Genomic DNA, 20454 nt, shown 5'->3' with positions numbered 1-20454 from the left:
TCAGAGCCTACACCATACAACAAAATCAATTAACAGTGAAATTGGTAACATTTGTTTCAAGCGACAATACCAGATATAATAGATATAAATATATTTTCTTATTACTTAAAATTAAAGTAAAACAGGTTAAAGAAAAATTGCAAACCAATTAACCAAATATGATATCTATGTCTGCTGAACCACAGCACTTATAAGTCACCGCATTGTTGGTTTACATGTCTGACAGCTGTTTGTCTTTTTACAAATCTAACTTTCTCTCGGAGTGACTCGTACACCAAGCAAGTCGAGCACAAAGTGTCTCTTTAGACCTGATCTGTTGATCCATCTACAACGCTTTCACAGAACATTATTTTGAATAAAAATAGCTATTTTCTCCAGCTGTGTTTCAATCATTAGAAACAACCTGTGTAACATTTAATTTGTATTTTTCTTCAGTAAACTGCAACATCATTTTCCATTATAAAATACATTTAGATTAACCAGAGGTGGAAACTTCAGGTCCAGAAAGTATAAATCCAGACCGTGATTTAGTTTCAACCAACCAGTTGAGCATAAAGAGTCACAGTCACAGAGTACTCAACTGGTTGGTTGAAACAAAATCCTGGTCTGGAATTGTACTTTCTGGACCTGAAATTTCCACCTCTGATATTAACCCCATATTATGACCCCAGGCATGGTGGTAGCACTATTGCCTCACACCTCTGGGACCCGGGTTCAAGTCTCCGCCTGGGTCACGTGTGTGGAGTTAGCATGTTCTCCCCGTGTCGTCGTGGGGTTTTCTCCGGTTTCCTTCCACAGTCCAAAGACATGCTGAGGCGTTGCTAAATTGCCCTTAGGTGTGCATGTGTGAGTGAATGGTGTGTGAATGTGCCCTGCGATGGGCTGGCCCCCCCATCCTGGGTTGTTCCCTGCCTCGTGCCCGTTGCTTCCGGGATAGACTCCGGACCCCGCTGAAGATTAAGAAACAATTAAGATTGTTCAGAAACAAGACAGACTCCCCTTGATGTTGCCCTATTTGAGCAAAATCTCAATGTCACAGCGACTAACTTGGAACCCACTGCTTTTCAAATTAGGGTCCATGTAAAGTCAGGTAGGGGAGTCTGTGTTATTGTATGCTGTATATCGCGATGAGGAGCCTATTCAAAGCAGAGGCTGATCTCATGATGTTCAATCCCATGCAAAAGTTGGTTGAAGGAATAGGATGTCATGCATATGACTGACAAATACGCATGTTCGACAGACACTTGTGACAGGGTTGGAATTAAGATTGTCCACCAACCACTCCCTGTGTTTAAATATCACAACATCAAAGACTAAACACATTCAAAACGGCATTATCACAAGTACAGCATTTTGAGATTGATTTTAATTATTATTCTTGATACTGTTGTCACAATTTATATTTCACAGACATACATTTTACAAAGGACAAGCCTCTTCACAAATGCGGCAGGTATGTGTTCCGTTTATTTCTGATGAAGAAGAAACAGAGACTAAACACCATTCTTTTTTTTTGACAAAATATCGAGCTCTGCGTAAACCAAGACTCAGTGTCAGTTACGGCAAGTAAGCTTACTACCATCAGAGTAAAAATCATTAACATCAAAAGGAGCAGCACTGTTATGCATAAGAAGGTCTGTCCTTGATTTACAGATCCAGATTTTCTGGACCGAGTTAGTGGATCAAATCATCGGCAATGTTTTTATTGTGTTCACCCTTCTTAAAGTTCGACCTCTCTTGCATAGCTTGTTCTTCCTTTCGTGGAATCCGGTCTCTCTCGCGCAGTATATTGCACGAGAGAGAGAGAGACTAGATCCCACGCAGCAATTCAGCCTCCCTCGCGCTGTAACTCATCATTTCTCATGCATGCATTCCCGTCTTCTCAAGCAATTTTCACTTAAGTTTTGTCCAGTTCGATGCCTCAAAGTTGAAAGAAAATTATATACAGTAGCAGAGAAGCACAGCTACTTATGTGTTTTACTCGCACACACACGCATTTTCATGCTTTATTCTGCATGGGTAGTCAGCACGGAGCTGGCAGTTAACTGTAAAATCACTTCAGGATTTATAGGGTTAAATATTCACTGGGTGGAATTCTTGCTGGAGAACCACTAGGCTCAATTTAAGCACCTTTCCTGCCTCCTGATTAGCATTTAGTTTAACTAAGGAGCATTTCAGCTTTCACTAATTCAACTAGTAAACATTTTGAGCCTCACTAGTTAACTCGTAAGATCAGGGGGGTGTTATCTAGTTAACTAGTGAGCATTTTGGTCTTCACTATTTCAACTAGTAAACATTTTGAGACTCACTAGTTGACTAGTAAAGCCAAAATACTCCAACTAGTCAACTACTGAGCATTTTGGCTTCTACTGGTTAACTAGTGCAGAAATTTATAGATCACGAGTTCATGAAAAAGCGACTAGTAAGAAATCTTGTTCAACTAGTATGAGAAGATGGCCAAACTAGTCTGACGAAATGTCCAAGTAGTGCTGACAAAGACCGAACTAGTGGGGGAACCTGACGTTTGATATCAAGGATATCAGGGATGTCGAATGAAGACTGAAACGGCTTCCCATAGTAAGCAGACCACTTGATTAGTCTATAAGCGAGTTAAACAGTATCTGTATAGGAATTATTCTGTCCCAAGCTTTTTGATCCATATAAGCGGTTGATCACTATAACCGTCATCACTATAAGCGGGTTCCACTGTATGTTTGTATTATGTGACTAACACTTAAAAATAAACGCAGGCTCATTATATTGAGGAGAGTAATATAAGCAAACATTTTAAAAAGCACTAACATTAGGCAACAATGTACAATAGGATGTCACATTACAGTCATGAACACAATAGCCTATGTATGTCCCAACTTCTGTCGCAAGACTAAAATCAAGTTCAATACTGTTTAATATCAGAATTACAATCAGAACATGCATATACAGGCACCACATGTATTGTACATGAATATTACAGTCAAATACAATCGCTGCATGTATGCATAACTGTGTTTATATCTGTGTGTTATGCCAGCTCCTTGTTGGTTTAGCACATCCCCAACTACGAGCTGATCAACAAGCCACAACTTTACCTCTGTGACTCACACTCCAACTGTCCAATATTTATAATGAAAAGATATATTTCAATGTCAATGTGATATAATCGGCAATGGAGCAACCCTAACATTTAACACATTGGTAAATCTGTTTGTTGCAAATTGTTTAACCAATGAAATCATAAGATTAGGATTTGGTAATCAGTGATGATTGTTGACTCACCTCAGCACACAAGGAAATATGTCCTCGGCATTTAACCCGTATGTGACCTCGTGACATAGCAGGGGGCAGCTAATTCGGCGCCCGGGGAGCAGTGCTTGGGGGCGGAGCAAGAAATTTTAAGTACCTTCCTTAAAGAAGTCAACAGCAACCTTAAGGTTGGCAGTCCACATCTTTAACTAACACATCACACGCTGGCCATCTTATGCAATCGCAACTTCATATTTAAAGTAATCAGTGCAACTTGAGCCATTCCTCCATGAACAGTGTCTCCCGCTTGTGGTAGAGTTACGAGCCCATAAGCAGCATAATTCCACGCACCTCAGCACGGGTCAAATGAAACAGGTCGCAGCCGGTAGCGGAAGCGGACATCAGTGTTGGGGAGGAGGATACCCAGGCCTGCTCGACTGGGATCCGGGCCGGGCCGGGCCTGGTCCTCCAGCACTTCCAAATCGAAGTACGTCAGCAGCAGGGCCAGAAAGAGCTTCATCTCGTTCATGGCGAGGTACCTGCCGGGACACTTGGAGGAACCAGACCCAAACGGCATGCAGAAGTATTTCAGCTTCTGGCCGCTCTTATAAAACGTCTTCTTCTCCTGTCCATCCTCCACAAAGCGGTCAAACTGGTATGCCTACGATGGGAAAAGCTCAACGTCAGGTCCTCAGTTATGTACGGCCGCATCATCACGCTACATTAACTAAGGGTGTGATCAAGAGGCTAGAATGTAGGACTGCTAGGAAGTGCTACGAAACGGGTCCTCTGACCTCAGGGTCCTCAAAGATCTCAGGGTCCATGTGTATGCTCTGGGGATAGAGGGCGATGATGTCACCGCGGCGCACTGGTACAGAGTAACCCTGGGCCAGCTGTAGGACGAAGTCATCCTGTGCCACTCGGATGTTCATGGAAGCGGCGGACAGTCTCAGGCTCTCTCGGATGGCACTGCCTGGGGGGGGAGGAGGAGGGCAGAGCCACTTTAAGCGCTTTCCCCATCAAAGTTCTGAAATCTGGATCCTGGCCCATCTTGAATAAGAACTTTCGTAGCCCCTGGCCACTTTGGTGTGGCGCTTTCCCACCGCCCAACAGGAACTGGGACCTTCATGCTCAATAAACATGGGAGACGCAAACAGCTCTTCATACAAAACTACCGCCACCCCAAAACGATACTGGGCGAACAAGCCATTATTTAGTCATCGCATTTTATTTATACTGTCCATGAAATGATTATGATTCATTTTTAAATCTGGCCAGCGGATCAATCTTTTGTTTTCTACAGAATAAAAAATCATGTGATATTATCCTGCTAATAAGCACTGGAGAGTTTCACTGCCAGTACCTGTGATATTAGACAGAAGTATCTCAGTTATCCAGTTATCCTGCTAATAAGCACTGGAGAGTTTCACTGCCAGTACCTGTGATATTAGACAGAAGTATCTCAGTTATCATGCTAATAAGCACTGGAGAGTTTCACTGCCAGTACCTGTGATATTAGACAGAAGTAGGTCAGTTATCCAGTTGAGTTTACCAATGCAAAAAAATGGAGATGCAAGCAAAAAGGGGTCATTAACGTATTAAATGTGAATTGGATGCAAAAAGAGCTCCATATACTCAGTGTTTTGCTCCGCTACTTCTTTCTTTTCCCTGCACATCCACATAACTTCCAATTCCAATTGTAGTCAACTAATAAGCACAGTTTATCACTATAAGCTCTCCCCAGTAGTTCTTGGTGGAGCAGAAAGTACCACTTCTGAGCAGGGACTAAAAAAATGATTCTGGAACTACCTCCTAAGAACTACAACCAAGTTCCTGCAGTGGAAAAGAGCCTTTTGAGTTGTAGGCAGGATTAGAGCATAGTGGAGGAGAATCAAGAGGCCTTTGGTCTTCAGAGTGAAAATGTTTAAACTAAACCAGATGAAACAGAGGAAACATGAGATCTAACGCAACTGGGTTCTCTTATAATAGCTACAAAAATCATTTACTTCTTCCAGTCTGAGAAACTGTTACCCAACAAGTGTTTTTGGAATCATTCACCCCTCCTCCCCCACCGGTATCTCCAGACATTGCTAGTCTGAGTGCCGTCTCATCAGCAGACGCCAAGGCCCCCACGATGCCTCTCTTCTGCCCGAATATAAATACACAAAAATCCCAAAACACGGTTATAAATAGGTGGTACTGTTGCCTCACACCTCCAGGACTTCAGCTTCTAATCCTACCCATGCTGCTCTTGTTTTATTCTAATTCTCCCCCAAGCCAAAGACATGCAGTGAGCTCTAGAGACATCTCTGAACAGCCCGCTGGATACGCGGGCTGAAGAGACATCTCTGAACGGCCCACTGGATACGCGAGCTGAAGAGACATCTCTGAACGGCCCACTGGATACGCGGGCTGAAGAGACATCTGTGAACGGCCCACTGGATACGCGGGCTGAAGAGACATCTCTGAACGGCCCGCTGGATACGCGGGCTGAAGAGACATCTCTGAACGGCCCGCTGGATACGCGGGCTGAAGAGACATCTCTGAACGGCCCACTGGATACAGAAGCTCTAGAGACATCTCTGAACAGCCCACTGGATACGCGAGCTCTAGAGACATCTCTGAACGGCCCACTGGATACGCGAGCTGAAGAGACATCTCTGAACGGCCCACTGGATACGCGGGCTGAAGAGACATCTCTGAACAGCCCACTGGATACGCCAGCTGAAGAGACATCTCTAATTATAACCACACACACACACACACACACAGACAGACACACACCTGAAAACTGGAGTTAGGCACTCCAGTTATGACATAGTGAAATTAACCATTGGCAGTTACCTAAAAAACTCAGCATTGCGCATTACTTAAAAACATTACATTGCTATTTGAAAATACTAGCCTACTATTTAATAATAGCTGCAGATCACTGCCCAGTGACTTGGCTTTGAAAGACAGACACCAGGGGGCTACGATTGAGCCTTTCGCCTGGCTGCCCCCCTCACCCCCCACCACCGCTGGCATCGGTCATGGGGCCACAAAGAGCATCAAAGAGTAAGGCTAAGAACATCAGCTCATGTCTTCCCAGGCCGTCACCTATGTGCCGTCAACAAGTAGCGTTTTCCAGTCCGGTCCTCAGTAGGCCGCAGACAGCCCACGTTCTGCCGGGAGATGGGAGGGACCGATGTGGACCGAGTTTGGGTCCTTCAGGGCCGTGTTGGGAGAAGGCTCTAAAGGTTTCAAAAGAAGTTTGGAGAGTGGATGAAGTTCCCAAAGGATACCAGATAACCAACCAACCACCCCCCCAACATACTGAATAGCAAAGCTGGGAGGATAATACTTTTTTGATTTAGATGTTTCGCCCATGAAAGTTCTAAAGAAAGCAGATGGCAGTAACAGTCCCACAGCGGACTTCAGTCACGTGACAGCAGCCGCATAGGTCACAGCTGGGGAGACTCAGAGCTCCGCTCCCTCGCGCCAAAGATTCCCGTAAATAAGTCAACTCGAGTTCCCCCTTTTCCCACAGTCATCTCCAAACACCAAAGATAATCCGCCAATATAAAATTAACTGCCTCTCTTTTTGCGACTACAGGCTGACTGGAATCTGTCCAAAATACTTCAGATAAGGACTTCCAGATTGCGGGTTTCAAATTTCATTGTAGTTCTGTAGTGAAAACATAAATCAGTCAAATCCCTTATTGTCTTACAATGAACAGATACGTGAAAGTGATATAGAAAACAGGCCAATTTTCTCATGTTTCTCTGCTGAAACTCATACTCTAATGAGAGCGTGACCAGCTCTGCAACATTATATACTGGCAACATGACCATGGCAACAACTCTGTGCTCTCATGTTATTCAAAGAGCCAGGAACTTCCAAGTGCAGAGAGCCATGTGTAACTGGGCTTACACACATATACAGGATAACATTCATTTTAGTTGCAGCTGGCCAGATGGAGAGACACTTACCCATGTATAGCAGACCATCCATCTTCTCCTGGCTGAACGCCAACGCCTGATCTGGTTCTGCTCCCTGCTGGAACGGCCCCAGGACGCGGCGGACCTCGGCTCGGACGGCGGTCAGGGCCTCGGGGTGGGTGACCAGGTGGTATAATGCCCAGAACGCGGCTGGGATGGTGTTCCCCACAGATGCCCAAAGGATGGCAAAGTGATGGCCTGACAGGATATTAGGGCTGCATAATACTGCGATTTGTGTCCTTATGTTCATGAGGTTCTATTGGCCGAGGACGCTACATGCTACTGTTCCGGTACAGACGCAACATTGTGGATAAACAACGAGAAAATATGTTGCCGGTGTGGCGGTACTTTTCGAGAGTCTGACACTTACTAAACATAAGCATACGCCGATTTTATACAGATAACTAACCTCCGGGCGTCACAATAAATATCTCGAAATTTCAGATGCACTATTAATCAGCTTACCAAACTGTGGGCTAAGTGAACACCCATATAACAGGCCAAAAAAGCCAGTGTCCAGACAAATGTTTACGTCCGGAATCTGCAATCTCGCCGCTTTTGTCTGCACTGATCTGTCTGTCCACACCACCAACTTATTTGGCACAACATTAGCATACTATAAAAGATGCTCGAAATACCTTTTACCATTAATAGTTTAGGTAAATTTAATGTTTTCTGTTTTATTTGTATTTGCGCAATATCAAGGGCAAATATTTCAAATTAATACAATGTGATATTGGGCAGCCCTAAAGGACATGATCGCCCTCATTACGGTGACTGGGTTTCAGGTAAACAGCCATGTCCCATAATTCCTTGCATGCCTTTGTCTTACCAGCTTTGTCGGCATCCTCCAGTGCATGGTACTGCTCAAATAACTCGGCCCGGTGCTGGATGAAGCGGGACGGACCCACCCACGAGGCCAGGTTATGGGGCATCAGGAAGGCTTTCAGCTCCCTGCGTGCGGATTTAGTGGATCCCAGGAACGAGATCGGGATCCCGGCAACCAGCATGGGCAGCGCGGCGTCGAAGCTCTCAAACTGCTCCCTCAGGGTCCTAATGCCCCCGTGCCGCATGCCCTCGGGGGGCTTTCCATAGAGGGTCATGAAGGTGACCTCGAACATGACTCTACAGCAGAAGCGGTGTAGCTCGTCGGTCCTCCACTCGCTGGCCAGGCCCAGGTAGTCCTGCCGGAGAACCAGCAGGAGGTTCCTCACCATGGTCTCGCTCAGTAGGCTGAGGTTCTCGCCTTTCAGGAAATTGTAGGACTTCTGGATGTGGTTGCTCAGCTCTGGGAAGCGGGGGGTCCTGACACGTGGGAAGTCGAAGATCACTGGAGGCACCGTGTCAGAGAACTCGTGGAAGGTGAGGTGCTTGCCGTGCTTGATGATGGAGGGATACAGCACGGGGTCCATAACAAACGTCATGTATTTGCCTGAAATACACAGAAGAAAGCACATTGGACCATAATCATCAGTATTCTCAAATCGCCCAATCACGTATAACACCTCCCCCCCGCGACCCTGTGACTTCACAGTTCAGCAAGGTCACCTTACATCCCCACCTATTGCCATTACGGTTTACGTGAACAATACGGATTCTCCCTCCAGACAATCTGCCTTTCAATCACAGTAAATCACACTCGGAATCTGCCAGTCGCACCGGTGTCGTAAATGGAAATCGCGCCACTCTTGAGAGGGTTAATGAGCCAAGGTGCCGCAGAGAGTCATTAAAGGAGATTAATGTAATGCAGAAGCAGAACCCGGAAGAGGTCACAGGAAGCGGCTTGTGTCTGTCTTCTGTGAGGGGACTGTATAGGCAAGAGGGATAGAAGGAGGACAGAACACTTTTACTTATTTATTTAGCAAATGCTTTTACCCAAAGCAACATTTTCTTTTTGAGAAAACAGGATCAGCCAGTCCTGGTGCAGTTGGAGGTTAGGGGCCTTAGTCACGGACCCAAGAGGAAAATCACTCCACCGACCCAGTGATCGACACATTACAAGCACATCATGCTAACCTGCTGAACCATGCAAACTAACACACAGTTGGAGAATGTGGGTATCGACCCTGCTACCTATCGCAGGCTAAGTGTCACCAGAGCTGCACAGTAGTGTTTCCCAATCCGGTCCTCGGGGCTCCAAGACAGACCACGTTTGAGCTCAGAGGAAGCAAAAACAGAGTGTGGTTGGGTCCCTGAGGACCGGATTGGCAAACACTGCTGTAGAGCATCGCAATACCGTACTTCTCGAAGCTTCCTCTGGCACTGAAGGTGAAACATGTCCAGATGGAATACTGATGGATATCAAATATTAATCCCACTGGAGAATGGGGGAGTGTGGAAACCAAATCAGCTGGTCATGTGATGAACAGTGATGATTATCATTAGTGCCAAGCGGCACCGAGGTCCCCAGAGCCCCTGAAAATGATCAAAGGAGTGACATATTGTCACAGGCTCCACCCACCACTCAAGCTGTTCGTCACGGTAGAGATTTACTGCAGACATTATGGCTACACGATTCTGGGTAAAATATGAACTGCGATTTTTTTTTTTCTTTTCCACTCAATCAAGACTGCAATTTTCTTTCATGATTCTTGAGCAATATATTTTTCTTATTGTTTATTATTATTATTATTATTATTAAGGGTGCAACAACTAATCGATAACATTGATTATAGGTAATAAAAATGGCTGACTGTGAATTTTTGTTATTGATTGGGTGCATCTTTTTAGCGGTCCGTGTGCAGTGCAGCACGTGCACTATTGTATATACTACATTTCCATGGACACGGACCGATGTGTACAACAGTAATGTTCCACCAGACCTGTAGAGGGCAGATGTTTTGCAACAAACACCAATACAAGCAGTGTAGTGAAATGGGCAAATTCTTATTAACAGTTTTTAATCTGCTATGAGACTTGATGGGATTATGGTGATATAGTACAATACCAACAGTTACATTTTATTAAATAAAGCATTTACACAGTTTTTAAACCCAGCGTTTTGGCCCAAATTATTGATTAGTTAATTGCCTGCTCACATAATTCATTGATTATCATTATGCCATTTACATTATGCACTGTCTTTATGAAGATGGAGCATACAATATGATGTATAATATATTGGTGTCAGCAGATATTTGTTAAAAATAAATAAATAAAATCAAGATATTGGCATCAATCCAATGTGTCAGTTTTGGCCAATGTTGCAGGCCGATATTTAAATGCAATCAATATTCAAAGTTAGTAGCATCAAAGCTAACGACACAACAGCTGAAATAATGGAGATGACAGCATTAGACAGTCAGCGATTTTCAAAAATGGAGCATGAGGGATTTCGCTCATTCACCACTTAGGCCTATTAGATGTCTTAAAAGAACCAACCCGCAACATGTCGAACTCATTAAATCTGGTCCACAGATTGAGATTTTGTTTCCCACAGAATAAAAAAATGACGTAACGTCATTCCATTAAAAATTCCTGGCAAAGCCGCCCTTTCTTCCAGTCCCTCCTTCCGCTCACATTGTGTAACACAGTCCTGCCATTTATTGATACAGTTTACGGAGAAAAATTAGCCTTTGGTTTGAATCAACGGATCTCCCCGCTAATGCAAGCATGGCAGAATCGGTGCCATGCAAGAATGAAGCACTGCAAGGGTATGAATCGAGATCACGATTCAGAAGTGACCAATCACGCAGACCTACACACTGCACTGCAGGAACTGCATGCACTGCAGGAACTGCAGAAAACACCAACCCACCAGCAATAAGGACAGTGAACACGTCCCCGTGTCTGTCCCTGTGCGCAGTCAGGAACCGGTGGGCATCTCGACCAAACTGCAGAGCCTTCCCCACATAGGGAATCCATCCTTTAATTAGCGGGGGCTCGCCTTCCTTCCTGTAAACAAAACAAAACAAAACAAAACAAACCATCGTCAAACATTGAACTGAACAGAACAGAACTTATTGACCCCCATGGCAAAATCTCTCTTCACTTATCCCATCTTGCCATCCATGAGAGGCACTTGCAGGTGTCAGCAGGTTTGGGGGATCGGCCAGTACACACATCCCTGGAGATGAGGGTTTGGGGGCCCTGCACATCCCTGGAGATGAGGGTTTGGGGGCCCTGCACATCCCTGGAGATGAGGGTTTGGGGCCCCTGCACATCCCTGGAGATGAGGGTTTGGGGCCCCTGCTCAGGGGCCGAACGGTAGCATCTGTCAGCTGGTCCCTGAATTCCAGCCGGCGACCTTCCAATCACAGGCACAGAGCCCTAATCCGCCTCCAATCACAGGCACAGAGCCCTAATCCGCCTCCAATCACAGGCACAGAGCCCTAATCCGCCTCCAATCACAGGCACAGAGCCCTAATCCGCCGAGTCAGACACACTGCCCCCGGGACACACCAAATACAGCAATAATTAAAGATCCAGAATAAATCTCTATTTCCAACATCCAGTTCAGTTTGCTCTTACTTTCTGACTTAGTTGTAACCGTACTGCATCCAGCTTTCACGAAAGCCAGCAGAGACAGTGGATACAGCTAGTCGACCCCCCCCCCCCCCCCCCCATCTCTCAATCCCCCAGTTCTCAGAAGAAATGTCAAGCCCTTAGATAACAATAGTGAAAAAAAAGGTGTGTGTGTTTGTGCCCGGCTGCTGCAGAAGAGTCAGGGCTGAAGTATCTCTCATTAAATAGTTACTACAGGGTCACATTCCCCCAAGGAAGTAACAATAAATCTCTCTCCAACATAACAGTCCACCCCCCGCAAAACTGGAAGCGCTACATCGGAACAGAGGGGGGGGGGGGGGGGGGGGAGATTGTAGTTTCCATTCCTGCACATCCACAGCTCCCAAGTGATGTGGGAGAAGATGATCATGAAATAAACCACCACATCAGCGCAAAGGTGGTACGTGACGGCTGCCCACACAGAGGGAAGGGAAATTGTGAATAAGAGCTCTTTGTCTCTGTCTCTCGTAGACGTAACTCAGCTGAGTTTCACGTCAATGTGACATTTTGACCTTCCTCTCATGTCATCCAATCCCTATTTAAGATCTTAAAGTGCTCTTTTTTCCCCTCTCTCTTTGCACTGATCTTTATTTGTCTGAAATAATCAACTACTGAGATAACAGTAGGATCCAAAAGAAGGGATTGGCTTATAAATGAGCCAGAACAATATCAGCAATTTGTCTACGGGACCTAATTCAAGTATTTTCTCTGTTCTCAAACCCTGGGAAGCCTGTGAGTGCAGCAAAAAGGACTCCAGTCAGAAGAACTTCTCCTGTATCCTCAGATCATGTCGTAATCGTTTACTCCTTATTTCTCCTAAGTTGTGGGTTAGCTGAAGCAGGTTTGAATTCAGCAGAGGTGGATAGCTCAGGCCCAGGAAGTAAAAATACAGACCAAGATTTTGTTTCCACCAGTTGAACCAGTTGAATACAAAGTGTCAGTCACAGAATACCCAACTGGTTGGCTGAAACAAACTCTTGTTCTGGATTTTAACTGTCTGGGCCTGAACTGTCCACTTCTAGAATCCAGTCTTTAAATAGGACGATGGTTTATTTCTGATAAGACAGACTATTGCGAGCAGCAAAATTTCCCTCTGGGCACGTCTGGAGGGCTAATGGTTCAATCCCATGACTGTCAGAGTAATCATATTGCAGTCGGACCATTGAGCGAGGCCCTTAACCCCAAATGCTCCATGGACACTGGCTGACCCCGCGCTCGGACCCTCACTTGTCTGTCGCTATAAAAACATCTGCTAAACAAATGAATGTAGAAAGGTGTGGAGGAAATCTTAGCACACCCAGGTCAGGTCAGAAACAAATTCTACAAGAAAGGTAGCAGTTTTTTATTCTAGCGCTGTTGCTGTACTCAGCTGTGCTAACTTGTTGCCAAGATTAACATTCTCTGCTATTATGAATAGCCCCTATAGGCAGGCACATCTGAAAGGCTCCTCTGAGGCTATATAAATACAAACAGGATGAACTAGCACACAGGCTAAGGCCTGATATTAGCTGTTCTACAAACATTGACTGAAGGGCGCCAAGATGGCTACCCAGTTATTCAAAATATCAGCTGGCTTTCCTTTACTAAAAGCAGTTCACCGCTTCACCCCCATTTCACTTCATCTTATCTCAGGGACCCAGAAGAATAGAAGGATTTCCTATTAACACCAAACTTCTCACAGGAAGGGAAATCAAACACAGATTGCACGGATGGGCCAATTCCATATTTTCTGGGACTGATAACATGTGACCCTAAGGGGGTGTGGCCTGCTGTCCTACTGCTGCCACTTCAGTTATAGAGGAGTCCATGGCTACTGAACTGTGGGGAGTACAGATTGCGCAAAGGACCCCAAGTCATGAGCAAATCGCATTTCACTGCACTGTCAAGTACTCGCTTGTTTTGCCAAAAATCTCTTCTTAAAGCAGAGGTATTTACAGGGGGAGGCCAACCAGTCAGTGCCGTCACAGGAAACCGGTGAGAAGGCGCCGAGAAAACCTGCACACTATGCCCCTTCTAGGACCTGAAACTGATTTTCACACTACTGCCAGGACCTGTCATTCACAAAGCTTGTCAGTTTTATCCCCTTAAAGGCAGGGCCACTGCACCTCAACATAACAGCCACTCGCACTGCATTTCTGACGGCTGCACAGGTGAAGCGGCATCGATAAGGACTGCAACAGAGCCAAAGGTTGCGGAGACTTTGGTCAGCCAGAGCCAGAGCTGAGATTAGGGTACATCCCCTTTAATGCGTACTGGCAGCTCTTAAAGGTGATGTCAGGCCTTTCTGTGGCAAATCCCCTTTAACATGTACTGGCAAAACCTTCAAATGCCAGCTACTAGATTACAGATACAGTATCTGGCAAAATGTTCTCTGCACTATTCCAGCAGAGGGAGCGGAAAATGCTACTCCAACATTTAAGCTAATAGTGACATAATGGGCCACACTGGGCACTAAAGCAAAGCACAGATGCCCTAAAGTCTAAAAGGTACATGCCCCGGCTTCCCTCCATTAAGATTTAAGAGTCGGCTTGTTAAATAGAGAGTTACTTGAGGGTACGTTCCCCTGGGGGGGCGCTAATGGACATCTCTCTCTGAAACATCAGCTCCATCGAATTTTACAGGAAGCAAAAACTTATACTTGAAAATTATACTAGATGGACGAGTCTGGAAATTACACTCCCTCCTCCCCCTGGCCGTCTGAGCAGTGTGGAGGAAGTTGACGGTGAGGTGGCAGATTTCCCACGAGGCTCGGCGGCTCACAAAATGTGACAGAAGTCTCGGGGCGTCTGTTATCAGGTCTCAGCACATGTCACATGAAAGACTGACTGACGACTCAGCTGTGCTGACTTAGACTGTAACACGTGGCAACAACTAACAATTCCCTAAAACACAGGTATGTACGCGAAAGGCTCCCCTGAGGCTATACAAACTTAAACAGGATGAACCAGCACACAGGCCCAGGCCTGATAGCTGCTCCTCTGCAAACAACACTGAAGAGATTACCAAAGGGCACCAGAATATTTAGAATTCCATTGGGTGATTATGTTCATGCTTATCTATATTAAGAGACTCCAGTTCACTCCCTATTCTAATTAAAGTTGTGCTGAGTCTTGGTGCAGCTTTGAATGAAAGAGCCCAGTGTTGCAGTAGCTCACTTAACACAGAGTATAGCAGGAAATCCAGTGACAATTGAGTACTTAGATGTTGGGCTGTGAGAACTGAGAATGTCTGCAAATGGTTTTTTATACCATGCAGAAACCATGTAAACATACCACAATCAAACCCAACTCCGGCACATCAGCCTCACTGTACCTCCCTGCTCTTGCAGGCACATCAGCCTCACTGTACCTCCCTGCTCTTGCAGGCACATCAGCCTCACTGTGCCTCCCTGCTCTTGCAGGCACATCAGCCTCACTGTGCCTCCCTGCTCTTGCAGGCACATCAGCCTCACTGTGCCTCCCTGCTATTGCAGGCACATCAGCCTCACTGTACCTCCCTGCTCTTGCAGGCACATCAGCCTCACTGTACCTCCCTGCTCTTGCAGGCACATCAGCCTCACTGTACCTCCCTGCTCTTGCAGGCACATCAGCCTCACTGTACCTCCCTGCTCTTGCAGGCACATCAGCCTCACTGTACAGGAGCTTCAGCCGACAGCAGAATGCTGTCATTCCCTGTCAAATCATCACAGTTTCGGACCCCGTCATCACGGATTTTAACGACAGTGGAGTGATTCCCTCAGTGTGCACTTACACTGGACCGATTTGCACACCTCACTCGCCTCTGATGAATGCAGGGCATTTATTAGCCATATTTACTAGCCATGTGGGCCTTTTCAGTAGTATGGCCAGTACAGGTGTCTGCGATGACATTAATGAAGCTTTCCTTAAGTTTCAGTGTAGCAGATTTGTAACTTTAATTAATGTTATTACTTACACCTGTGCTTGTTATATTATTTCATGTGAGCTTGGCTGCCATTAAAAAGGCCCATTAGTGATATAAAACCATGTGACGCTACATTTAAGTCAAGATATCTCAGCAACACCTTAAAAACCAGAGACCAAATTTTCTGGAGATGTTCATGACATTATGATCTAGCTTTATTTAAAAAATTATCAATTTTGAAATATAGGTTTTTTGTCATTGAATTTTAAATATTTTAATCAGTTATTACATAGTAATTATTCATATGGGGATGGCATTATTTATTCAGTCTATATATTTATTATACAGCTGGACAATAGCTTTAAAACAATATTTAGACCATTTCTGTGCACCTTATATTAAGGTAAATATAGCCAAAGTCATAGTCCCCCCGCAAAAAAAAAAAGTTAAAACTTTGTTCGATTAAATCCCCTTGAATATTTATTCAAGACACGCCCAATTTCAGTTTCATGAGTTACTCATGTGACCAAATCAGCGTGCCAAGTTTCGTTAAAATCCGTGACGATGAGGTCGAAAGTGTGATGATTTGACATGGCTCCAGTATGGAATCAGATTTGTACCAATATTATTAAGCAAAACCTTCTTGACATCAAGCAAAAACAAGGCTTAGAGAATAAAAAGACGTGACTGAAGCAAAAGAAATGTCATCTCAAAAGTAAAATGTATAACTTGCAAACACATGATTGGTATTTTGATAATGTTTTCCTTTGTTTACGCTGCCAGCTTCTTCGCTTGGGCTCCCTGACTTATTGTTTATTATTCTGACACAAACTTCTCGCGTGGGCGGGTTTTTTCAGGGACGCGTCCCCATTGGGTAATAAGTTTTTGACTGACAGGTCAGTGCCACGGACATTTTTAATTAACAGCGGGACTGGACATTCACTACCCACTAACTAATTTTTACTGGATCCGACAAGATTAACAGAGTGTAAGTGTTGGTGTTTGTGCTGCACTATACATTTTATTGTGCTAAATTAGAAGTAAAGTTAAGCTTTGCTATATAATTTAGCTCTTGTTGGATTTTTGGGTAAAATCATACCTTAAGTTACGCTGTCAGGAAAAATAGTACCAATTTGCACCTTTCAGGGTATGATTACTCGTCACTGGGGCTGAACCCTCAAGGGTCTGCCAGTTGTACCATAGCTATCGGTAAATGTACCTTTCAGTTTAATGTAAGGTACGAAAATGGACTCTGAGGAACGTTTTTGCACCATTTTGTACATTGATGTTTGTACCTGAAGAACAAAACTGTACCAGGGCTGTAGGCCTCCCCTTTATTATGTGTAACTAAAGTTTTTGTCAGTGTTTATTTAAAACATCTGTGATGATGAGCCTTGTGTTTATCCCTTGGGCGCCAAACACGTCATCTGCAGGTATTCGGTACAGACGTGACTCAGTGACTATGTCTACGCCACCCACTCGCTTAGCTCGCCACGGGAAAAGCACTCACTAACCCATCGTTAACACGAGCACAGCACCCGACCTCATTAAGTTTTATGAAGGAAGCGAGACGTTGGCTACTTAAGTGCAGAAACTAGAAAAAGCTTTATACCAGCGATGCGATTCAGTGACCATAATCTATGCTAGGATGGGAAAAAAAATCCTAAAAGTATGACTCGGGAAGAATGATTCCCACCCTATCAGATGGGAGCTGAATCCATATGCCACGACTCATTGGTCAATTTGCAAAAGACAGAGCTACCAACCACAACACAAAACCTGTTAAGATCCATGTCCCAGCCAGTAAGTTATAAGTTCAAACCCCGAAGGCTGGTCAGGGATTCGATGGATTTGATGCACATTCTTTGTAAGAATGTAACAGCGGATCCAATTAAAGTATTGGAAACCTCACGTACGCCTACCTTTACCGCATACAGTGCTCTCTGCAGAACATTTCCATGCGTCACAGAGACCAGACTACTTAGATTTTGTATGATCTCAGTTATGTTTCAATTTCAGTCGTTTTATGTTTTCGTTCTAATTTCAATCACACCTACGTTTTTCCTCTCCCTCCAAACACCTGTGCTTTTCTAAAAAAAACGATACTAAAAGATTTCAAAGTGCTGCATTATGCATTGTGAAGAGATATACAGAGATATGCGTTTGAATTAAAACTGAATTGTATTCAACATCCCAATAATTAAGTTAGAAATAGTTCGTGTCGTCGCCTCATGCCCTGGAGCTTCGCCTTATTCAGCTCTTCCCGCAAACGAGCTTGAATGACTTCGTACAATTTCTAAAGCATGAGGCACGAAAGACCATCTGTTACAATTATGGATTCGGGCTGGCGCATTAAAATTAGCTCACGACCTAAGATCACAAACTTCACATTTCCACTATATAGGCTACTGAAACAAGATGTCAAATAGCAAAAGTCTGAGCGCGATTTCAAAATCTTAAAATACTTTGTTTTGTTGGAGTTTGTATTTATCCGGCGAAACATGACAATCTCTCTGCTACCTGTAAATGTATGGTTTTTGCAAAAATAAAAAAAAAAAGCATTACCCCGGAATTAACAATTCAAAGGGAAATGTACAGACTAAATTCTTATCTTAGTAAGGAGGCACATTGTCTTTAATATACTAATTATCGGCATGATGGCGTGAGACAGCAGCACTGAACGATTGATTTGCAGCACTGTTAATTAACAGGACCAGATTTACCAAACACACGTGTTTCCACCGAACCATTCTCAAGATTTACTCGGACTGAGAGGTACGGAGAGAACTTACCTTCTCCTCCCGTAGAAATAGGTGAGCGAAGTGAAGACGGCGACGCAGAAGCCGAGGAGCCACGTGAAAACAGCCAACATGACGGGATCGCCGTCCTTTCTCCTTCTGGATCAGGGTCCGTATAGTAGTTTATAAACTGGCAGGAAAAGTCTGGCCGCTGCGCGCATCACGTGACTATCGTACACGCTGCCAGATTTTTTTTATTCTTTATTTGCTTGTGAACTCAAGCTTCAGCTTGTACCGGAAGATTGAAATCCCATAATGACACGACTGAAAGCAATTTTTAACTGAAAGGGTAAAAAAACAAATGTCAAGTCAACGAAGCCGTACGAACTAATCAAGTGACTGTCTTTGTTTTATAAACCGTGTGTAATATTATACCGATGGTTTGAGAGCGAGTAATCAGCGTAGCGGTAATATCGGGGATGCCCCCCTCACAAATGGCATTTGATCTGCTCCACGGTTTATGCTTAACTCACAATGTCCGGGTGTTCGTATATGGTGACTAAACTTGTACCCAGGAACCGCAGCAGGCAGAGTCTTGGGAGACATGCCATAGGCAGGCCAATCCAGCTGGATGGGATCCCCAAGCACGAAGGACAGAGCCGATCGACACAATGCTCCACTGTGTGTCCCAAAAAGACCCCCTTCAAGCCTGGACTGAAGGCCATTGCTAGCGTGGTGGTGGTGGGGGGGGGGGGATAACATTGACTGCGAGGCTGGCCAAACCTCGCTTCCCAGTGAAAACAGAGTAGAACAAGCCGTCTTTATGGCTGTGCATGTTGTACGTGTTGTAGATTAGGTATGTCTGCATAGGCAGTATAGGAATGTCCTAGGCATGGTTCGCGTTACAGGGGAGCTCGGCTCTCCTGAAACGTTTAATTATCTACTTTTGTGTTATAGGTTATATTTTATTTTCCATACATTAAGGTTACCGAGATGTAAAAAAAAATATTGTATGAATAGCATACGTCAATGTTCTGTGTTTATTTGCTCATTATGTTCCATTTTCCGATCATCTGCCTCCACTAATTAAAACAATTCTTATTGGGTGATTCTTATATGTATGCGCGTGCATGTATGTTAGGAAGTCGTGGTGCACCCCGGAGAAGAGGGCTTCCCCGAAAGACACTGTACAACTCAAACCTTGGCCCTAGGCAAGCTTCACCACGCCCCCTCAGAAGATGCCACCCTAGGAAATATCCCATAATGCTGTGTAGGTGTATGAGGCTCTCTGCGTAATCTGAGCAAAATGAACGTCTATTTCTAAGAGTAAAACGGAAGTTGCGCGGTTTCCTGAATCACACTAGAGGAAATCATTGATTACAGGTGACGTGTATATTTCCTCTAAAAATTCAGGTCATGGGCAGTGGCTGTGAATTAAGGGTGGTCTTTATGTTTACATAATGATTGTTCTGCACATCCTGAGGAAATTAACTTAGCCCACCAGATAGCATCCATACATCCAACTATTTTCTATTCCTGATTGTTCTATGCTGCGTTGCGGGGGTCCGGAAGTAACATGCAAAATCCTCGCGCATAGAGTGGGGGGGTAAGAACATAATCACTGGCCCCTGAGATGTGAGGTAAGATATCCATACCAATTCAGAGGTGGAAAGTTCCGGTCCAGAAAGTACAAATCCAGCCCAAGATTGTGTTTCAACCAACCAGCTGAGTATTATGACTGTGACCAATAGTTGAGTTGTAAAAACAAATCAGGGGGGATGGTGAATTTTATCGTTTATCAGACATTTTGTGCTGATGACAGTGCACATGGTGGGAGACCAACTGTGTACCCTTTTTATTGTTATTTAAGCAAAAACATAATTAATATATTCTACTATCCTAAAACAACATGCATGGTGTGGATGTTACGTGTCAGATACTCCTGTCATTGATCCTGACCAAGGCACCTCAGAATTGGAGTCAGTCCCCCGCCTGGCATAGCTGTCACATGCTCCATAGTTAGGGTCAAATGCAGAGGACACATTTTCCCACTTGGTTCAAGTGCAGCTTCATACTCATGGTACTTTGAAATCTTTTGGTAATTCAT

At 44.6% G+C, this 20454-nt stretch overlaps 1 protein-coding gene across 1 annotated transcript; it reads right to left on the bottom strand.

The window, feature by feature from the left end:
* Positions 1-1348: 1348 nt before the first annotated feature.
* cyp7b1 (cytochrome P450, family 7, subfamily B, polypeptide 1) lies at positions 1349-18539 on the bottom strand. Its single transcript, XM_023845492.2, has 6 exons — positions 18402-18539; positions 10982-11118; positions 8057-8656; positions 7216-7422; positions 4038-4216; positions 1349-3904 (listed from the first exon to the last, which is right to left on the bottom strand). The coding sequence occupies exons 1-6, from the start codon at positions 18479-18481 to the stop codon at positions 3596-3598; spliced, it is 1512 nt and encodes a 503-aa protein (XP_023701260.2). The 5' UTR covers positions 18482-18539; the 3' UTR covers positions 1349-3595.
* Positions 18540-20454: the final 1915 nt, after the last annotated feature.

This window comes from Paramormyrops kingsleyae, chromosome 4, assembly GCF_048594095.1.
Source record: "Paramormyrops kingsleyae isolate MSU_618 chromosome 4, PKINGS_0.4, whole genome shotgun sequence".
NCBI classification, from domain to species: Eukaryota; Metazoa; Chordata; class Actinopteri; order Osteoglossiformes; family Mormyridae; genus Paramormyrops; species Paramormyrops kingsleyae.
The sequence above is the reverse complement of the archived record's forward strand: the minus strand, read 5'-3'. Positions and strand labels throughout refer to the sequence as shown.

Excerpts from the sequence above, each read along its gene's own strand:
- cyp7b1 (XM_023845492.2), bottom strand. The coding sequence starts at position 18,481 with ATGTTGGCTGTTTTCACGTGGCTCCTCGGCTTCTGCGTCGCCGTCTTC. Across the intron at positions 11,119-18,401 it reads TATTTCTACGGGAGGAGAAG|GAAGGAAGGCGAGCCCCCGC; the intron begins GTAAGTTCTCTC and ends TTTTGTTTACAG. Across the intron at positions 3,905-4,037 it reads AGATCTTTGAGGACCCTGAG|GCATACCAGTTTGACCGCTT; the intron begins GTCAGAGGACCC and ends TTCCCATCGTAG.